The sequence below is a fragment of the Gopherus evgoodei genome, chromosome 4, assembly GCF_007399415.2.
Source record: "Gopherus evgoodei ecotype Sinaloan lineage chromosome 4, rGopEvg1_v1.p, whole genome shotgun sequence".
NCBI lineage: Eukaryota > Metazoa > Chordata > Testudines > Testudinidae > Gopherus > Gopherus evgoodei.
In genome coordinates this window covers 96062705-96083500 of record NC_044325.1, presented here as the reverse complement: position 1 = coordinate 96083500, position 20796 = coordinate 96062705, and the positions used below count along the sequence as shown (strand labels likewise).

Below are 20796 nucleotides of genomic sequence, written 5' to 3'. Positions count from 1 at the left end.
GTGCTCAATCCAGAAGCACTTAACAGACAAAAGAGCTTGGAAGGCTCCAATCCACATAAGAAGTCTTCCTGGAGACATACAAGATATCATGTGTAAATTGGCTTCTGCCTGTAAAGACTGAGTCATGCATGGACATGTGACTTGCCCAGGTGACTCCAGAACTCCATCTTGGAGCTGGACTTTGCATAGGAGTGAGGAAGGGGGTCTCCACCCACAAGAGAGAGTCTATTTAAACCCATGAGAGACCCCTCCATTTTGTCTTCAGCTGGCTAAAGAAGGAGCCTCTCCACGCCCCCAAGATACTGAAAGGAAACTGGAACAAAGGACAGTGTGCAAGGGATGTGAGTGATTGCTGGACCCAGGCTAAAAGGAGATTAGCCTGTAAAAGGGAACATTCTGGAACTGGTGAGGAACTTACCTGTATTTAGTTTGATTAGACATAGATTTGCGCAGTTTATTTTCTTTTGGCTGGTGATGTACTTTGTTCTGTCTGTGACTATTTGGAACCACTTAAATCCTACTTTCTGTATTTAATAAAATCACTTTTTACTTTTTAATTAACTCAGAGTATATATTAATATCAGGGGGAGCAAACAGCTGTGCATCTCTCTCTATCAGTGTTATAGAGGGCGAACAATTTATGAGTTTATCCTGCATACGCTTTATGCAGGGTAAAATGGATTTATTTGGATTTAGACCCCATTGGGAGTTGGGCATCTGAGTGCTAAACCAGCACACTTCTGCAGGTAAATCTGCAGCTTTGGGGCAGGTAATTCAGACCCTGGGTCTTTGTTGGAGCAGACAGGAGTGTCTGGCTGGCAAAACAGGGTGCTGGAGTCCTGAGCTGGCAGGGAAGACAGGAATAGAAGTAGTCTTGGTACATCGAGTGGCAGCTCCCAAGGGGGTTTCTGTGATCCAACCCGTCACAGTACCCCCACCTCCTGTGGTAGCTGGGAGCTGTGGGGGTACCCCTGCCACCCAGAAACAACAAAACTGAAAAGACTAGGGAGTTCTGGTTTCAGAAACTCACTAATGTTTATCTAGCAGCTATCTCTCTCCTAGGTGGAACCTAAAAAATATTTTTGTTTAAAACAATGAGATTTAAACTCAGTGGTATGATACGAATGAGAATTCTAGAAAAATAGCATCACTAAACTAATTAAAAATCTTGAAAAAACAATTTCAAAATGAAGGCCCTTATAGACGCATCTGATTTTTAAATGACTACTTTGGGAAATGGTTTTGTGAATTTTAATTGTGCATTAAAACAAGATCAAGATATATCTGCCACTCTCCAAAGCCTGGCTCTCGCACACAGTGAAATGTGTGTGTAGAAAGTCAGCACAAAACTGGGCACATCCTGAGTCTCACTTACACCCTCAAAATGAGATCAAAGTGGTGCATAAGAATTGTGCTGACCCTCTGCGTAGACATGAATTTCATCCAGTCATGTAGAGCAGTGTGAGGTGGCCTTTGAGTCTGTAGGAGGCCTATTCCTCCAGAATGAAAGTCAGAATGTTGACACATACTTCAGTCAATACCTTCCTTCAAGTGCTTTGGGTCTCTCTCTGATTACAACTTGCCCTAATTAAAGAACCTTCAGATGGTCTCCTTTGATCACATCTGAAAGCTGTACTTTTTTAAATAAGATGTGCAGTAGAATATTTCAGTTGTATCTTATTTAACCTTGTGTCATCAGTGATTAACTTTTTTTCTTGGGTAACCATTTTTAAAACACACGTATGCCGTTTTCATTTTAAAACAATTAAATGCAGAGGGGATTCACGTTTTTCAGAGTGATTTCAGTGCTTATGAAAGAGTTTGGGCTTATGGCCCTGGTGAGAACTGGAGTATCAATAGTAGCAGCACAAGTTTCCTCACCCCACCCAAATACGTATCAGCCACATGCTGGAGGGTCCACATCCATCTTGGAGGGAGAAGAGAACCGTAATTCATTCAGGGCCTGGCTTCAATGGGCTTTGGATCAGGCCCTTAATCCAAAACCCTGCTGTTGAAATTGCAAACAGAAGTGCTGGTTTCAATGGTGGACACTTGCCCAATCAGAACTGGATCGAGACACCCTGACCCCTTATGCCATCCAATTTCTGTACATGAAACACACTAAAACTGTTGAACTGTTGCCATATCAAGCATATCAGATTAAATCTTCCATGGGGACAAAAGAAAAGAATCACATCTTTCAAATGTATTTTCAAATAAATGTTGCTTTAGGGGTTTTCACTTATAATTGATCATAATCTGTGGCATGTTCTGACAGAATAATTATATTCTATTTAGACCTGACATAAATGTTTAGCATCCAAACCGAAACTTCAGAGAAACAATGCAGCAAATACTTACTGGTCTCAACATATTTCTTTTGAAAGAAAGGTTTAAAAACAACAACACAGTTCCCTTAGATTACTAATAGGAGCAGAGGCTTTTAACTTAGCTTTGAAATTTTATTCACTTATTCTTCCCCTCCTGAGGTGACCATGGTGCAGACTGGCTATATTTTTCAAATGCACAACCGAGGAACTTTTGATCTTTGAACTATGTTAATTCACAATTTCACATAAGACTAGAATCTCCTAAGAGAGTTAGGTGCCTGTGTCCAGTGATTTTGATAGACATGAAATTTCAGTCTTCCTAAGGGTTCTTTGAAAATTCCAGCCTAAAATGTTGCTTTTTGACTAATCTTACCGAGATAATAACCATACGTGGCTTGTTTGTATTCTTCCCAGGATATTTTGTTATCCTTGTTTACATCATAATCTCTCCAGACTTTAGCCACATTTTCATAGATATAGCGTTTCTGCACTCGCTTAATCCAGTTTTTCAGTTCCTCTGTTGTGACGTAGCCATCTTTGTTATCGTCTATTCTATCAACAATTTTCCTGCAAAGAGAGAGACATCTTTAAGAGCTGGTAAAAAGAAATAAAATGCACATGCTGGTCCAGCTTTGCTAATCTACATAGGACCCTGACTGTGCCTGCCCTCTCTCCACAAAGAGGTACAGTAACTCCTCACTTAATGTTGTAGTTATGTTCCTGAAAAATGCGGCTAAGTGAAACGATGTTAAGTGAATCCAATTTCCCCATAAGAATTAATGTAAATGGAGGGCGGGGGTAGGTTCCAGGGCAGATTTCCCTACTCTGCTAGCACCAGAGACGGGGGGTTCAACCTTCAGCCCACCTACTCCACTCCTTCCCCCAAGCCTCCACCCTTGACCCACTTCTTCTCCTCCCACCTCCTCCCCCTTTACTTCACTCGCTGCGTCCCAGCTCCTCCCCTCTCCCTCCCCTCCCTTCTAAATGCCACGCCAGCTGATTCCCACGTAGGGGAGGGAGTGGGGAGGCGGGCTGAGTCCTCGCTCCTCCCCCTCCCTTCTGCCTGGGGAAATCAGCTGGCCGGCCGCGTTCAGGAGGCAGGGGAGGGAAGGGGAGCCTGCATGCCGAGTCCTCACTCCTCCCCCCTCCCTCCAAAATGCCGCAAGCCAGCTGATTGCCATCAGCAGGAGCGGGAGTGGAGGTGCGCCGAGTCCTTGCTCCTCTCGCCTCTCTCCTGCCCAGGGCAATCAGGGAACTTGCCGCATTTGGGAAGCAGGAGGGAGGGGGGAGGAGCGAGGACTCGTCACGCCTCCCCCCTCCCTCCCCTGCCTCCCGAATGCCACAAGCCAGCTGATTGCCGCCAGCAGGAGGCGCCTGCGCGCTGAGTCCTCGCTCCTCCCTCCTGCCCAGGGCAATCAGCTGGCTTGCCCCGTTCAGCAGGCAGGGAAGGGAGGGGGAGCCTGCACACTGAGTCCTCGCTCCTCCCCCTCCCTTCTGCTTCCAAAATGCTGCAAGCCAGCTGATTGCTGCGGGCAGGAGGAGGAGGGGGAAGGCACTGATCCACAGAGTCTGCCAGCGGGCGGGAGGCGCTGGGGTGAGGGAGCCGTAAGAAGGCTGCCAGCTGTGGAGAAAGCAGGCAGCCAAACAACGTAAGGGTGGAGCATTGCAAACTTTAAATGAGTATGCTCCCTAATTGATCAGCAACATAACAAAACAACGTTAAGTGGGACGATTTTAAGTGAGGAGTTACTGTATGAGCCCAAAGCTGCAGAAAGATGCTCTATCACAAAGCCCTGGTCTACACTGGGGGAGGAGGGATGGGGGGGAAAAATCGATCTAAGTTACACAACTTCAGCTACATGAATAACGTAGCTGAAGTCGATTTAATTAGGTCGACTTACCATGGTGTCTTCACCTGCTCTTGAAATTAGGTTAATTCGTAGTCACTGAAGTCTCAGCTGCCAGGTGCAGCCAGATTGGCTTTATTTAATTCAGCCACCATCAAGCAATATAAAAGACCCAACAGAATTGTCTAGTCTTCATTGATCCACAATGAGTTCAACCTAAGTGAGTTGGCTGACATTTTGTTCAGTGAAGACTAGATGATTCTGTAGGATCTTTTATGGAGAAAGGGATGGGTGAGTCTGCCCCCGTAACTGCTCCTTCCATCTAGGGCAGCAAATTGCTCTCCATCTAAAGAGTGTTCTTTTCTGAGCTACTTCAGTTCAATACCAAGTATGGGTTTTACTTAATTTTCAGCAATGATGCGTTTGATCTGCTATCGTCATTGGATTTGTAGCACATTGCATCTTTACAGATCTCATTACAGACACAGGGTACAGACACATGCAGAGTCTGCCTTCTGCATTCATAACCAAGACTCTTCTGAAGGGGGGAAAAAAGAAGTGCTGCTAAATTTCACCTGAGAAATAAAAAAAAGCACGTTACCTGATTGGCCAGCCTTTTTCTTTTTGTATGTACCCCTCAGTGAATCTCCCCTGATAGTCTGACACCACAATGGGACATATTCATCGATGGAGTTGTCCCACGATGAATTTAACCTAAGTGAGTTGGCTGACATTTCGGTCTATTGTTAAATGCTAAAAGTAACTGAAATGTTTCTGCCAGAGGCCTAGGAAATATTTTACTCTATTGTTATTTTTAACACTTCCTCGGTATCTCCAGAACTGGTCAGAGCCAAGAGCTATGCTGCTTGTAGTCAGCACTGTTTATTTTTCCCTCAAGTGCAGTCTTCTATTTTTCTAGCTTAATTGCATCTCTGCCATGATCTATATGACTTATGGCTGCTTCCCACTAAAATGAGGATGGGTAAGAAACAAAGTCTTATGTCTTTTTAAGGATGATGTGGCAAGAGAACAATAGCCTTCCGACTGCTTTACAATGCAGCTAAATTTCATTCTTCAATCACAAAAGTCGTAGTGTCCCCATCTGAAGTGGCTCATTCTTTAACAAAGTGAAAATTCAGAGGTTTCACCACCACAAGGCTACAAAACCAAAACTATACGCAATACTCGTTAAGCTGTCCCCACAAGCCCACAAAACTAAAAACCTCTTTCTCCCAGGGCTAAAGGGCCTGCTGCACCAAACCTCATATAGTCCCAGCAACTTCAGCGGGACTATGTTCAATACAAACACTTAGGAAACGTCCTGCCCCCAGCTCTCTAGCAGTGAAATCAGTTGCCCAAAGGGAGGGCAAATCCGGAGGGACACACAGAGGGTGCACAGAACCTACAGGTGCAGAACCTTGCACTACATATGGTAGCAGGGATATTTGGAGACGGGTGAAAGTAACTTAAAGGACTTACCAGTACTCCGGAGTCCTTAGGAGGGGGAGGGGCCTTTAAATCCCCAGCACTTTAAATCAGGATTTAAAGGGCCCGGGGCTAGGGCTGTGGTAGCAGCAGCTGGAAGCCCCGGGCCCTTTAAATCACCCCCGGAGCTACCAGCTGCAGAGGCGGCTGGAAGCCCCAGGGCTGATTTAAAGGGCCTGGGGCACCAGCTGCTGCTACCGCAGCAGAGCCCTTGGCACTTTAAATCACCATCAGAGGGGGTCCCGGCCTCTGGTGGAGCTTTAAAGGGCCTGGGGCTCCAATGCAATAGCAGTAGCTGGGAGCCCCTGGCCCTTAAAATCACCACCAGAGCCCCGCAGCTGCCCCAGGGCTCCAGCAGCAGGGCTTGGGTGGCTGCCCCAGGGTAGCAGCGGCAGCCAGGGGTTTGGGCTGCTGCTACCACCCCGGGCCCTTTAAATAGTCCCTGGAGCTCTGGGGTAGCGGCAGCGGTGCTCTGGCGGCAAGTTAAAGGACCCAGGGCTGTAGTGGTGGCCAAGCACCTGGCCCTTTAAATCACTGCCAGAGTCCCACCACCGCTATCCCAGAGCTCCAGCAGGCTCCGGAGATGATTTAAAGGACCCGGGGTGGTAGCGGCTACTGAAGCCCCAGGCACTTTAAATCGTCCCCAGAGCTCTGAAGAGGCGGTGGCAGGGCTCCCATGGCTATTTTAAGGGCAGGAGCGGTACCGGCTGCTGCAGCCCCAGACCCTTTAAATAGCCACGGGAGCCCTGACGCCGCTACCCCAGGTCTCCAGGGACAATTTAAAGGGCATGCTTCCCCAGGGCTCTGGCAGCAGGGCTCTGGCGGAAATTTAAAGGGCCCAGGGCTCTAGCCACTGCTGGGAGCCCCAGGAGCTTTAAATTGCTGCCCAGGGAAGCTGATCTGCCCCGGTACGGTGCACTGGCTCTTGCCAGTACACCGTACTGGGGCATACCGGCTTACTTTCACCTGTGTTTGGAGATGAAACAAGGATGAGCCAGCTACAACGGGAGTTGGAAGGGGAGGGATTCTGAACTTCAGCCTTTTCTGCTTATGCCTGGTTGCTGGGTTGGGTGTCACTGCTGGCTTCTGGACTGGGTCTGATGCACAGCAGCAAAATTTGCCACATTGGGCCCATATATGGTGCCAGAAGCTCAACAAGCATCTTCCTACCAATAAACAGACCTGAATGTCTTATTAAACTAGGATTAGACTGCACAGCAGCTTTATCACTGGGCTGGCCTGGAAGGCCTACATGACTCTAAAGCTTTTGTATTTGTTTGTTTGGGTTTTTTGTCAGGAAGATTTCTCTTCGCTAGTAGATGAGCCTAAGTTTAGAGTATATTAGTCAACTCTCTTTTGCATTACAGCAACAGCAGAACATGGCTTTCTTAGGCCATGTCTACAATATGGTTACTACAGGAGCATAGCTGCAGTGCTGCCGTATTGTAGACACATCCTACAGTGACAGAAGGAGTTTTTCTGTCACTGTAGTTAATCCCCCTCCCCAAGGCACTAGCAAGGTCAATGGAAGAATTCTTCCATCAAGATCATGCTGTCTACACCAGAGGTTAGGTTGGCTTAACTATGGCACTCAGTGTTGTGAATTTTTCACACTTCTGAGTGCCAGAGCTGTGTCAATCTAACTTTTAAGTGTAGACCAGGCCATTATAAATCAGTCATATACAACAGACTTTGTTATGTTTATACCCATCTCATTTGTGTGAGAATTACTTATTAAAGAAGCTGCACTCAGTTTGCTTAGAGTTGGGTCATGAATATTCTTATGCTGAATTAAAAGTATTTCCCAGACAATGGTTTTAAAAATAATGTTTTTAATTAAATCTGTCCTCCTCCTTAAAGCCAACAGCTTGCTGAAAAGTTATACCATTTGTGACCAAAGCTGCTGGGGATCCTAGCATTAAAAAGCGTAAGGTACTTTTTGTCCTGATTTAATAAGCATCTCTTTATTATTTAAAGTTCCTCTTCTGTTGCAAAAGTTATTTTAATCAAAAGTGTGAAAAGCAGCAAAAGGCCTAAAAATGCCCAATTGAGTTAGAAGCTTTATTTGCAAAGTTTGTGTCCTGTGATGTGTTTTCCACTTTGAGACTGTTCAAAATGCTGGTAAGCATAATCCTGGGGGAATTCTGTGCCCAAAAATGAAAAATTCTGCACACAATATTTTAAAATTCTGCAAAATTCTACACATTTGTCAAAATAATGCAATATAATCATGCAAGTTTCAATTACTTTGGTAAATTATTTAAACTACAGTACAATGGATGAAGCATAGGAATGGGGAGCACTGGAGGAAATCCCCAAGCCCTCTTTGTCTAATAGTAATGTAGCTAGGTTTGACCCTTTATTTCTAGATGTCAGTCAACAAACATATGCAGCCATGTGCTCAGTGTTACATTATAGGCAACTGAACAGCAAGTGAGGGATGGGGAATCAAAATCACAATTTATATTGGCTACTGACCATCTCCAGAAAGATAAGTAGCAAACAGCTCAGGAGCACATTTTGATAGGAATGTTTTTTCAGTCCAAAAATTTAGACCAGTTCTAATCACTAAAGCACCATAAGCATTTATAAGGCCATCCTGTCCTTTACGCCACTCTGGCAACATAAAGGAGCCTTAAAACTTTTACACCTGTTTTATACTTCTGGGGGAATTCATAAAGACAATGGAAGCAATTTCACTAAGCAGGCAGGCTGCTACATTCTGCTCTCCCCATGCCTACCTCCTCAGAAACACCTCAAAGCCTTGCCTCTCCATGCCAAGCATGCTGCAACAACAAGCAAGAGGGACAGAGTGTGTCTCTCCCTTTCACACGCACGACTGCCCAGCCCCCCCCGACCCATCCCAGCGGTGATTTACATCTCTACCGGCTGCTTCGGGTGCCCGAACCAACCAGCCTGCGCTGCCAGGGAGGGGCACATGACTGCTCTTGTGGGCTTCCCTTTGCTTCCGCACCAGAAGTCATTTTTCTGTGGGGAAGAAAAGAAATCTGCGGGGAACGTGAATTCTGTGCATACACAGTGAGACAGAATTCCCCCAGGAGTATAAGCAAAACCACTTCAGGATTCTTTTAAGACACATAGAATAAATCCATTTCTCAGAAATGCCGTATCAGGGCAAATGTTCCCTTAAGTATGTGACACACATTAGTAATATTAAAGACTATACTGTACTGAATTAGAAGGCATTGTACTTCACACAACCTATCAATCAAAAAGCAAAACTATGCCTCTGTAATTATTGCTGAAGTTGGAGCCCTAGAGATTAGCTTACAGTCCATTTCTCCTTTATGCATATTACTCTCATATAGAATGATACAATTCTCATATAGAGAATTCCTGTGAATTCTCCCATCATGGGGAAAAAGAGTTTGAACCCCACAAAAGGGGGCCAGGAGTCCATCTACCAAACCTCCAGCTACCCAAAGTGAACTGGGGGGCAAACAGCAGTTAGTCTGTCGGTAGATGAGTTGGGGAGAGATTTGTTTTGATAGCAAAAATGAAGTAGATGTTTTCTTTATCAGAGAGTACTCAAATTCTGCTTGGACAGGAAGTCACAAACCATCCTGCCCCAGAGCAGTCTGAAATGTGAGATACCAAGGCTGATTTTGTTTCTTTAAATATTGTACTGACTAATGGATGCTGTCAAAGAAAGGCAGCTGCAGGATCAAGTTAAAGTAATGGCTAACGATCAACAATGCTAGGAAAATCAAAGAGCAATGGGTGTGTCTGATTCTGAAAATGAGAACAGTAGAGATTTGAAAAGCCATCCATTTTAAAGAAACCAGAATGTACATAACTAGGGAGGAGGAGGTGGAGAAAGGAAAAGATGGTTCCAAACATAACTGTATTAAGTATCCCTGTATTTCCATATTTAATTCATGGATGTTTAAACTGTGGAACTTCCTCTTTCGAGGCTGCACTCAGTTCTGGATTGAGCTTTCAAAACCCAGGCAGTATGGACAGTAGGATATTAAAGAAGCATGTTGGAAGCTGTCCTACCTTAGGTGATATTTAGTCATTGAGCAACACACTAGTACACTTTCTTGTTCCTCAGATCTGTGTCTCAAAGGGAGAGGTGTAATATCATAACTGAAGCTCAGTTTAAAATGGACATAATATGAACTATGTATGCCAGAGACGAGAATTCGGGTCCTGAGTTTACTGCTGTGCTAGCTTTTTATTAGTCGTAAGTGAATATGACTCAGTGTTAGGAATGGAATCCTGTATAGGACCAGAATAACTGAAAGAGTGCCTGCTGCCCTGCATCCCAGTGTCATTTGGTGATGCTGAACTTCACTGAGTGTAATCTAGAGAGTTTGCGAGGCCGGGCCTTCTTCATGCGGGGAACCACAACTCTGGAATCCATAGATTCCGAGGCCAGGAGGGACCTTTGTGATCATCTAGTCCAGTGGTTCCCAAACTGGGGTTCGTGAACCCCTGGGGGTTCGTAAAATGTTACAGAGGGTTCTCAGGGGAAAATTCCCTAATGGCGGACAGAGCTTTCCCTAGGGACCCCGGGCAGAAAGGGGCCAGCAGCCCGGAGCCCCTGGACTTCCAAGAGCTGAGCAAACATATATATTACACTGAGGAGATTTAAACTTCAAGACTCCTTATAAGAAATGGAAAGGGAGGTGGATTTTTTTTTGCTGTTTTTTAAATTAAATAGGCAGCTAGTATTGTTTTTTAAATTATTATGAAGAACAAGTTTAAGCTTTGTTGTAATGTGTGTTGTTTGCCTGGACTGCTCAAGCCCTGAATGCTTGTGTAGGGGAAACTACTTGAGTTGGCTTCTTAAATATCTTCATGCTGTTTCACATCTGATAGTCCTTGATGAAACATAAGAGACTTGTTTTAAATGTTATTCAGCATGATACAAGCTACAAAAGAGAGATCTTGGAAGAACGTTGCCATTTTCATAATGTAATAAAAATACTGTAATGATAAATAATTAATAATAGTGTGTAATAAGCATGTCATAAAAATAAATTGTATATTTCCAAGATCACTGCTTTCATAATTTATACTCAGGTAAAGGAGAAAATACCTGGAAATATTCATTTTTAGGAGGGGGTTCGTGAGACTTGATATTTTGTTGAAAGGGGTTCACAGGTTATTAAAGTTTGGGAACTACTGATCTAGTCTGATCTCTGTATAACACAGACCATAAACTCCCCCTGAGAAATGCCTAGTGTAGATCTTTTAGAAAAACCTCCAAAATTGATTTTGAAATTGTCAGTGATGGAGAATCCACCTTGACTATTGATGAATTTTCCCCTCAATCTTCATCACAATGCATAGGCAGTATTTCTGTGAGAGAGTCTGAAGAGCTCTGTGTATCCTGTTTAGTATGCTATTTATTGTAGGGTTGGTTTAGTGTGTTTACCCATGTGTCTGTCTGTATCTCCTCTACATGATTCATGGGGTGAAAACTGAAATAACTGAAAACTAAATTTCACTTTGTGCTGATTTAGAATATTAAATAAAATTTACTGCATACTATTTATATATAATTACATGGAGCTCCTGTTTCCTTCCATGGAAATAGCAAAGGCTTGTCTGCACAAGAAAGCTGTACCAGTTATATCTGTACTGCTATTCCCATATGGAAGGTGAATAAATATACTGGTGTAAGGCACCTATAACTTAATACCAATAATTATACTGGTATAACTTTCAAGTGTAGCCCCAGGCCAAAAAGTGATTCTAGTTTAAACTGAGAAGGTCTAAGATGTTTGTATATTATATGTGAATCAGAGAGACAGTTTGCTTTTTTATGTTGGGAGTGCTGAGTTTGTAATTCCAGGCCTTTCAATAATTTGGACAAGTTACCCATTTATGCTAATTATGTTTTAAATATTTGTTACAGCATCTATTACTATTATTACTTGTATTTCAGTATCACTCAATAGGATCACAGACCCACTGTGCTTAGTACTATACGAGACAGTCCTTACTTCAAAGAGCTTACACTCACATCTGAAATAAGATGCAATGAGTAAGGATAACAAACAATACAAGGGAAGGGGGAGGCAGGCTGAGGTAATGAAGTCATGTGGTTCTACAGGATAGCTCAGGGCACAACTTGAGGCTTACAAAGAATATGAAAATATTTTTCCTTTACGAAATCAATAAAATCAGCTCTCTTCAACTGCCATTAAACCTACCAGTCCTTTGGATGTCACAGCAGAAGTGGGTCTTAAGGAGGGATCAGAAGGATGAGAGGGTGATGGACTAGATCAGGGGCGATGTCCCAAGAATAAGGGGCAACTTGGAAGAAAGAACAGGCACACTGTGGGAGAGGTGGACAAAGCTACCGTAGTTAGCAAGGGGAGAGGACAACATTGTAAGTAAGGCTGCGAGTGTGTCACGGAAATCATGGATTCCATGACTTTCTGGGATCTCCATGACTTCTGCAGCAGCCAGAGTGACTGACCCCAGGGCCACCTGAGCAGCTCAGGCGGCTCTCAGGCCAGCCGCCCTGGCCGCTGCTGGGGCAGTCTTGGCCTCCCTCCCCCCAAGCACCAGCAGAGGTCCCAAGCTGCACACTGCAGCCGCTGCCGCCTCCTCCCCAGCCCCCGAGCACCACCAGGACCCGCAAGCCACCCTCTGCCCCAGAGCACCAGCAGCGCCCCCAGTGCCCCCGCCACCCCGAACACCCAAGATTTAGTCAGACTTATATAGTACAGCTCATGGGCCCTGAATTTTTGTTTACTGCCTGTGACCTGTCCATGACTTTTACTAAAAATACCCATGACTAAATCTTAGCCTTAACTGTAAGTCATGAACAGGAAGTTGTAAAGGGTAGCAAAAGTGAGGACAGGAAGCTTAGATGTGCGATGCTGTGTCAGCAGAGAGTTGCAAAGTGAGGACTGACAGGGTAAGAGCAATAGGCCAGCAGGGTGACTTTAACAGCTGCATATTAAAGGGACTGGACGGCTGAGCTGGTGCAGAGGGAGTTGCAAGCAGTGCACTCAGGTGATGGGAGAAGGGACGCTTTAATGTTATAGTCTCAGTACGGTGCTGCATATAGCTATCCTCAACTGGAGGAAGAAGAGCTTCAGTGCAAGGCCAGAGAAGTTGGACGAGAGAAAAAGAAAAGATAATTTAAACAGAGGGAGTGAAACTAAGCCTTGAGTTTTCAGCATTTGTTTATAAAATCAGTTTGGGCTGTGGGAAGAGAGGCAGTGGTCAAACAAATGTCACCCTGTAAAGTTCAATTTTGCGAGGCAGCCTTTCCCACAAGTCCCCTGTGAGTGGACGGGCAATGCTCTGAAGTGACTAGCGCCACTGGAGATCGGCTCGAGAAAGCCCTGTCACTTAGCTGGGGGTCAGCAAACCTCCCCAGAGATCTCTTGCTATGGAGAAATTTGAAACCGCTGCATAATGCCTGCGGCACTTGAGTTAATTCTCACTCCTGGCCACTGCCACACAACCCTTCACGCCTGCCTTCAGCTCGGGTGCAAAGTTTCCGTTACAAAAACACAAAGCGAAAGTAAGATTGAAACTTTTGCCTCTGAGGCTTCTTCCTGACTCTTTTTCTGCAGAAATAATCCTTTCCGTACTATGCAGTGATGCAACGGGACCTCCCCTCTGCCACGTTATCAGCGCTTGATGGGGGCGGGGGACATTCCTCCTCTGTCCTCTCTCCCCCTGTTGCAGTAAGTGAGGCTCCGTGGCTGGGAAAGCCTATATTCCCTCACACTAGGGGCTGTTGCAACATAGGTGTACAAGCCACAGAAATCAAGGGCATTTCCCTCTCCAGTAAAAGCTCGTGTAGTTTCAAGGGCTCGCGCTCAGCCAGCCTACAATTACAGCAGCACTTCCAGGTTCTTGCTAGTGCAACACGCCCTATTATTATTTCGATACGCTCATTTCACTTCCACTTGTTTAAAAGTTATGCATGAAACTACTACGGCAGGGTCCCTGTAATGCATCTCCTTGGAGAGGCCGTTCCCTTCCACTCCTAGGAGCCCATCTTACCCTAGCTTCTCTTTGCTTTCTTCTGGGGTGAGCTGATCGAAAGTCGTAGCTTCCTCCTTGCCCAGAAAAGCCTCATGGTCATACTGGAAGCTTTGGTTATCTTCGTGCAGCTGATCGCTGAGCGGAGGGTCTGGATGAACGACCCTCTCCTTCCTGAGAGTGGGTTTGCTGAGTGACCCTCCTGTGCAAAGCAGCAGCACGAAACAGTAGGCAGCCTGGAAGCCCATTCTCTGGTCCTAGCAAGGCGGGATCCGCCACAGCCCGGGGGAAAGAAAGGGAGAGAAAAGTGCTACATGAGTTCGTTACAAATAAGGAATCAGGGGAGAAGAAATGTCAACTTATGACACATGGATCAAGTCATCCAACGCGCTGCATCGCCTCCAAAAGCACCCGCACGCGTGGGACCTCTAGCACCGGTCCCTACATGCAGCAGCTGAGCCTGGTACCTTTCAGCTCCCAAGCACACACACTCACGCTCCCCACATCTGGACAGACAGCGAGTAGCACCCCTTGCCACATACCAGCTGTTGCTGAGAGTCTATCGCCCAAGGCAGCCCTAGGAATGCAGCTGCAAGTTGCAAATGACCCACTGCAGGCTGTGATCACAAGCCCCTCAGCCTTCCTCCCTAACGAGTCACGTGAGAGGTTGCAAAGAAAGGTTGCTCTGTCCCCAGATGTTACAGCGCTTTGCTATTGGGCAGGGGAGGCTGTGTGCCTGCTGGAGGGGGCTGGATCGCCACGTTTGCAGGGCGGCTCGGGTTTCCCCAGCGAGACTGCAAAGAGCGCTAGATTTGAGCTGCAGGGTGTAAGGTTTCAGCTGGGGAGTTCCCGGCTCCAGACTAGGCACAGCTCAGTTGTTCTGCATAAAACAGAGGAAGTTTAACACACGGGGGCGGCTTTTTAAACTTGTTCTCTCTCACCAAACACTCTAAAGTTTGCAGCCACACAGTAACACCAGAAAGCGAATGAGGGGTCACCTGGATTGTTGTGTGACCCCGGCAAACTGACAAAGATGAGAGCTAATTGCAGATCCTCACGGAGAGCAACAGGAACCTTCTCTGCTGCCTCAAATGTCTAACCGCAACAGACCGTCGTCACCCCGCAAATCTCGCCAATCTACAGGGCGATCCCTCATTTGGGATCAGTTTAAAGCAGGTGAAGCCTTTTGCTGTGTATTGAAGGGACGTTTATATTCTCGCCGCCCGGCTGATTCTTCTGACTGCTGCAGGAGTTAATGTTCTCTGCAGCCTTACAGCTCGTCCCAGGCCTGCTTCAGGGAGGCATTGATTACCTGTGAGTTTGGAGTTCTCTCCTGGGGTGGTGTGACAAACAACCCAGCACCACAGAGTAGGGCTGGGGTGTTTCATCTTGTATTTATTACTGTGCCTTTACCATGTACATCAAATAAATAAAAGTCCTGGCCATTATTTTCCTTTCCTGTCACTTTAATCCCGTTGCACCCTCCCTCCCCATTCATTGGAATCTGTCCGCTGCTAACCCCGTTTTCAACACATCAACTTCAACCTTCTTGTCTCCATTTTCCAAGCCCTGCCCTGTTCCTTTGCCCCATTTAATTTAATGTCGCCTCCCGCTACTGGTCAGCATGTTAAGCAGTAGCCTAACCATTGCTGAGTTTTTTGTAGGCATCATGAGAGAGGGGCATTTTTAGGAGGTAATTTAAAAAAAAACTTTATTTTTATATAAAATATAAACACATAGCCAAACAAATCATACATAAATACATGCTCAAGATGGAAACAGTATGGAAATAATGAAATTCAACCAGGGCTGCCCGGAGGAGGGGTCAAGTGGGGCAATTTGCCCCAGGCCCCGCAAGGGCCTCCACGAGAATATAGTATTCTATAGTACTGCAACTTTTTTTTATGGAAGGGCCCCCCCAAAATTGCTTTACCCCCTCTATCCTCTGGGCAGCCCTGAATTCAATGGAGGTATTTCAAGGAGGTAGCTTTGTAGAGAGCACCCCCCTTCAATAAAGGGTGAATATAGGAAAACGTGCAAAGATGCTCCTTTGTAAAGTTTACAAATGGCAGTCAGGACTGCTGTCATTGGTGGAATGGAGGCAGAGGTGACATCTCAGTAGTGTATGAGGGCATGTCTACACAGCAATCATGCGGTGTGACTACAGCTCAAACAGACATACCCAAGCTAGCTTCAATCTAGCTTGTGTACCAAAGCAGTGAAGCCATGGCATCACAGGCTTCAGTGTGGGTTAGCCACCTCAGTAGTTACCCAGAGTTCTTGGTGGCCTTATACAGCTCATGCTGAGACCCATGCAAGCTAGATTAAAGCTAGCTCAGGTATGTCTGCACAAGCTGCAATCACACCTTGTGATTTCAGTGTAAACACACTTAAAGAGTGCACTGCATCCGAGGGTGCTAAAAGAGTTGGCGGACGTGATTGCAGAGCCATCGGCCATTATCTTTGAAAACTCATGGTGATCAGGGGAGCTCCTGGATGACTGGAAAAAGGCTAATGTAGTGCCCACCTTTAAAAAAGGGAAGAAGGAGGAAGTGGGGAACTACAGACTTGTCAGCCTCACTTCAGTCCCTGGAGAAATCATGGAGCAGGTCCTCAAGGAATCAATTTTGAAGCACTTATAGGAGAGGAAAGTGATCAGGAACAGTCAGCATGGATTCACCAAGGGCAAGTCATGCCTGACTAACCTGATTGCCTTCTATGATGAGATAACTGGCTCTGTGGATGAGGGGAATGCAGTGGACTTTACTTGACTTTAGCAAAGCTTTCGATACGGTCTCCCACAGTATTCTTGCCAGCAAGTGAAAGAAGTATGGGCTGGATGAATGGACTATAAAGTGAACAGAAAGCTGGCTAGATTGTTGGGCTCAACGGGTAGTGATCAATGGCTCCATGTCTAGCTGGCAGCTGGTGTCAAGCGGAGTGCCCCAAGGGTTGGTCCTGGGCTGGTTTTGTTCAATATCTTCATTAATGATCTGGAGGATGGCGTAGATTGCACCCTCAGCAAGTTTGCAGATGACACTAAACTGGGAGTAGTGGTAGATACATTGGAAGGTAGGGATAGGACACAGGGGGACCTAGACAAATTAGGGGATTGGGCCAAAAGAAATCTGATGAGGTTCAACAAGGACAAGTGCAGAGTCCTGCACTTTGGACAGAAGAATCCCATGCTCTCTACAGACTAGGGACCAAATGTCTAGGCAGCAGTTCTGTAGAAAAGGCCCTAGGGGTTACAGTGGATGAGAAACCATATGTGAGTCAACAGTGTGCCCTGGTTGTCAAGAAGGCTAACGGCATTTTGGGCTGTATAAGTAGGAGCATTGCCAGCAGATCGAGGGATGTGATCATTCCCCCTCTATTTGGCATTGGTGAGGCCTCATCTGGAGTACTGTGTCCAGTTTTGGGCCCCACACTACAAGAAGGATATGGAAGAATTGGAAAGAGTCCAGCAGAGGGCAACAAAAATGATTAGGGGGCTGGAGCACATGATTTATGAAGAGAGGCTAAGGGAACTGGGATTATTTAGTCTGCAGAAGAGAAGAATGAGGGGGGATTTGTTAGCTGTTTTCAACTACCTGAAAGGGGGTTCCAAAGAGGATGGAGCTAGGCTGTTCTCAGTGGTGGCAGATAACAGAACAAGGAGTAATCGTCTCAAGCTGCAGTGGGGGAGGTCTAGGTTGGATATTAGGAAATGCTATTTCACTAGGAGGGTGGTGAAGCACTGGAATGGGTTACTTAGGGAAGTGCTGGAGTCTCCATCCTTAGAGGTTTTTAAGGTCAGACTTGACAAAGCCCTGGCTGGGATGATTTAGTTGGGGATTGGTCCTGCTTGAGCAGGAGGTTGGACTGGATGACCTCCTGAGGTCCCTTCCAACCCTGATATTCTATAATAGGTAGGGTAAGGTTAGAGGCAAGTGCAGACATACCCTAAAGGGGCAGACCACCCCATTACAATGTTCCTGATTTCTCTTTCTTTGGAGATAGAAAAAAACACCACTGAAATGTCTCAAAAGTTCTCCTTGTATAACTCAGAGCCTGAGATGAAAACACAGCTGTTGTAGAACTGATAAATGAAATTGTTTTCAATTGTTCACTTTATTAATGTAACTTCTGTTCACCATTCACTACACTTGCCTACACTGTAACTTCTGTTCCATATTGTAATTCAAACCCCATTTTAAAACACTCACTCCATTTTGTAAAAGCTTCCTCCAACCTTCATTTTTGCAAACCCTGCTATATTCTTATTAGTTTAGTTTAGATGTGTGAATGAGGTATGTATGAATGATGGAATCAACCTCCAGCCCCAGCCTGTCCTGATGAGATAAAGTTCAAATACCAACGGCTGAAGACCTAGACAACAGCCCTAAACAAAGTAAGAAGCATCCACCCTAAAACGAAAAGGACAACAGAAGGAAGATCAAAGCCAGGTTCAAGGCTGAAAGTCACGCCTGCAATTAATGGGTGATCAATCTAAACCCAGAGGCAGCGTGACACAGCAAGACCTACAGACTTTGAATCCAAACTAAAAGCCTATAAAAAAGAAGGGTGAGATGAGAAACTCTGGGTAACATTCTGCTGCCAACATGGAAGGACATCAGTGCCTGCCCAACAGAGATCCAGCTCAGCCTTGTGCCCAGCTTTCCTGGCCAGTTAGCTGCCACAAGCTACGAACCCAAGCTGCAAAATCAAGCCATGAACTTAAGCTATCTTCAGGACTGGTAACTATGCAGCAGCTGCAGAACACCTGATGAATGTGTGTGTGTGTGTGTGTGTGTGTGTGTGTGTGTGTGTGTAGGTATTAGGTATAATGTGAATGTGTGTGTGTGTGTGTACAGGGATTAGGTATAATGTGTGTGTATAAGAATTAAGATATTAGTCATAAATTGTTATCATAATAAATGTGGCATCTTTGCCTTGTCCCCTTTAATAAGATCCTGCTCGTTTTTACTAGTCTAATATAATTGGTGCAACACTGTCAGGATCACAGAAGGGAAACAGGCAGAGGAAAGAGGAATCTATCACTGGTATTAGATAGGAGGGGAAATGTAGGACTTCCCAGAGGCACACTGTCATGGACTCACAGGTTGTGCCCACTCTTGGCCCAATGCAGTCCCTGGGGCAAACCCCTGTCAGTGAGACAGCCCTTTTTGGGGGTCCACTCTGTATCGGGGATTAAGCCACTCCACCTCACTCTGGACCCCTGGGGCCTCCACTTCCAGAGGGAATAATGCAACCCTGATCTCTAGACTGGAATGACTCTCAGCTAGCGTAAAACAGGAGGGTTTATTGAGCATCTGAACACAACATAGGAAACTCTCAGGGTCCTCAGGCCTGGCCTCCGTCACCGCAGCACATCCGAAGTCTCTCCTGCATTCAGGTAGGCTCTGCCTGCTCTCTCTCTCCAGTCCCAAGCCCCCCAACTGGGCATCTGATATCATCGGCTCCAAGCCCCGCCTCTGTCCATTGTGTTCTGTCCCGGTAAACAGGGTCGCCTTGACCACCTCTCCTCTCTTCTCTCCTCTCCTCTCCTCTCCTCTCCTCTCCTCTCTTCTGTCCCCTGGCCCCCTCTGGCTAGAACTGGCTGGTGAGGTCACCAGGGTCCTCTCTTCACATCCCATTGTTCTCCCACTTGCCAGAACTGGCTGTGACTCCTGAGCTGGGCCTCCGGGTCACCAGTCACTGAGGTATCCATTCTCCAGGCCATTGGCTGGGGTCCCAAGTTCCATTGCCGGTTCTCTGTAACAACAAACTCTCTTTCCCATCACCTTGTTAAACTAGTAACACCCAGGGAAACTGAGTCCCATGCCCTCTGCGTGCAAACCATTTGAAAAAACAAGGAAAAAACAAGACACCCCCACTTCGTCACACACATTATTCCTTCACGTTGAGACACTGATCACTGTAGACAGAGCTGAACCTTGCTAGTACTTTATTATAGCCCTACACATGAAAACACTGACTTATGGTTCTCTTTGTTGATACCTGGAATTGACCATCAGAACTATTTCAAATTCCCTTAGTGGGACAGAGACCCATTTAGTTTTATATTTGAAATATCTGGCTTTCAGTACAGTCCATATGATACGAGAGTCACATTTGTGATATTCTAACTGGTATATACACAGTAATTCTGTATGTGTAGTATCTTTTTATGGGGCTTACTAATAATGGAACCTGGGCTTAGTCCAACATGCTCTCCTTTCTGTATTGTTTATTTGGGAGAAGTGTGGAGATCCTGGACCTGAGCCTGAATCTGATCTCACTTACACTTGTTTTACACTGGCATAAATCAGTTTGAACCAATCCTCGGGTCTAGCTGAACTGCACTCAGCAGAGGATCTGAGTGGGGGCAAGGGGAAAAAGCTAGCCTTAGCTCCTCAGTTCTGGGGAGAGACAGATCAGCCTATTGTGCAAGTTAGAGCAATATCAGGGCTTCTCTAACTTACGCCAAATACTAATGGTCCCTAAGGACTGTTACATCAGTCCGGAGATACCAGAGTGTAGCAGCATTCCTGCCATGCCCCTACCCCGGGCATGTCCCCAATCCCTTCCTCATCCCCATGTTGAGGAATCCTTAGCTGGCCTCTAAAGTGAGTTTTAAGTCTGCTTTGTGCCCTTGGCCTCTGAGATAGATATGCAGGGAACCCTATACTTTCTTGTGGAGGTGTCTTTTAGATGATAAAAATACAAGACCTGACAGCTCTACAGGAACATCAAAATCCCATGGAGTGGGGATTTATTCTGTTTTCCTTGGCTAACATTTCCCTCTCCCTGAGTTGTGCACTTTGCTGTTTGAGGGCTGATTGCTGCCCCGCTCCACCTCCACATGAGGCAACTGCAGTAAGTGGCAGGGCCAGCCTTAGACCAAATGGCACCCCAGGCAAGGAACATCTTCGGCATTCCCCCCTCCATTTGTAAAACTTTTAAATACCTTAGTTTATATTGCATTTGTAGCCCATTTCACAACTTCAATGTACAATTTACATGCATGATTTATCCTTGTCATATAAGACAATACATTTGCACACTAGGATCTGTAAATCTGTATTTCTTCGTGTCACATAGAAGCAAATAAAATTTGTTTCCTCTAAGATTATATAAACTTTTTAATTTTTAAGAATAACTGAAAGGCA

General features: G+C 45.7%; 1 protein-coding gene across 1 annotated transcript in view; it reads right to left on the bottom strand.

Annotated features, from left to right (window-relative positions):
• Window positions 1–14377, bottom strand: part of RCN1 (reticulocalbin 1) — a 28290-nt gene extending 13913 nt beyond the window's left edge. The window contains exons 1-3 of the mRNA XM_030560273.1: window positions 14185–14377; window positions 13664–13899; window positions 2704–2897 (exon numbers count right to left, since the gene is read on the bottom strand). Coding sequence (XP_030416133.1) covers window positions 2704–2897; window positions 13664–13890 — 421 coding nt within the window. The 5' untranslated portion in view covers window positions 13891–13899; window positions 14185–14377. The remainder of the gene's footprint in view (window positions 1–2703; window positions 2898–13663; window positions 13900–14184) is intronic.
• Window positions 14378–20796: the final 6419 nt, after the last annotated feature.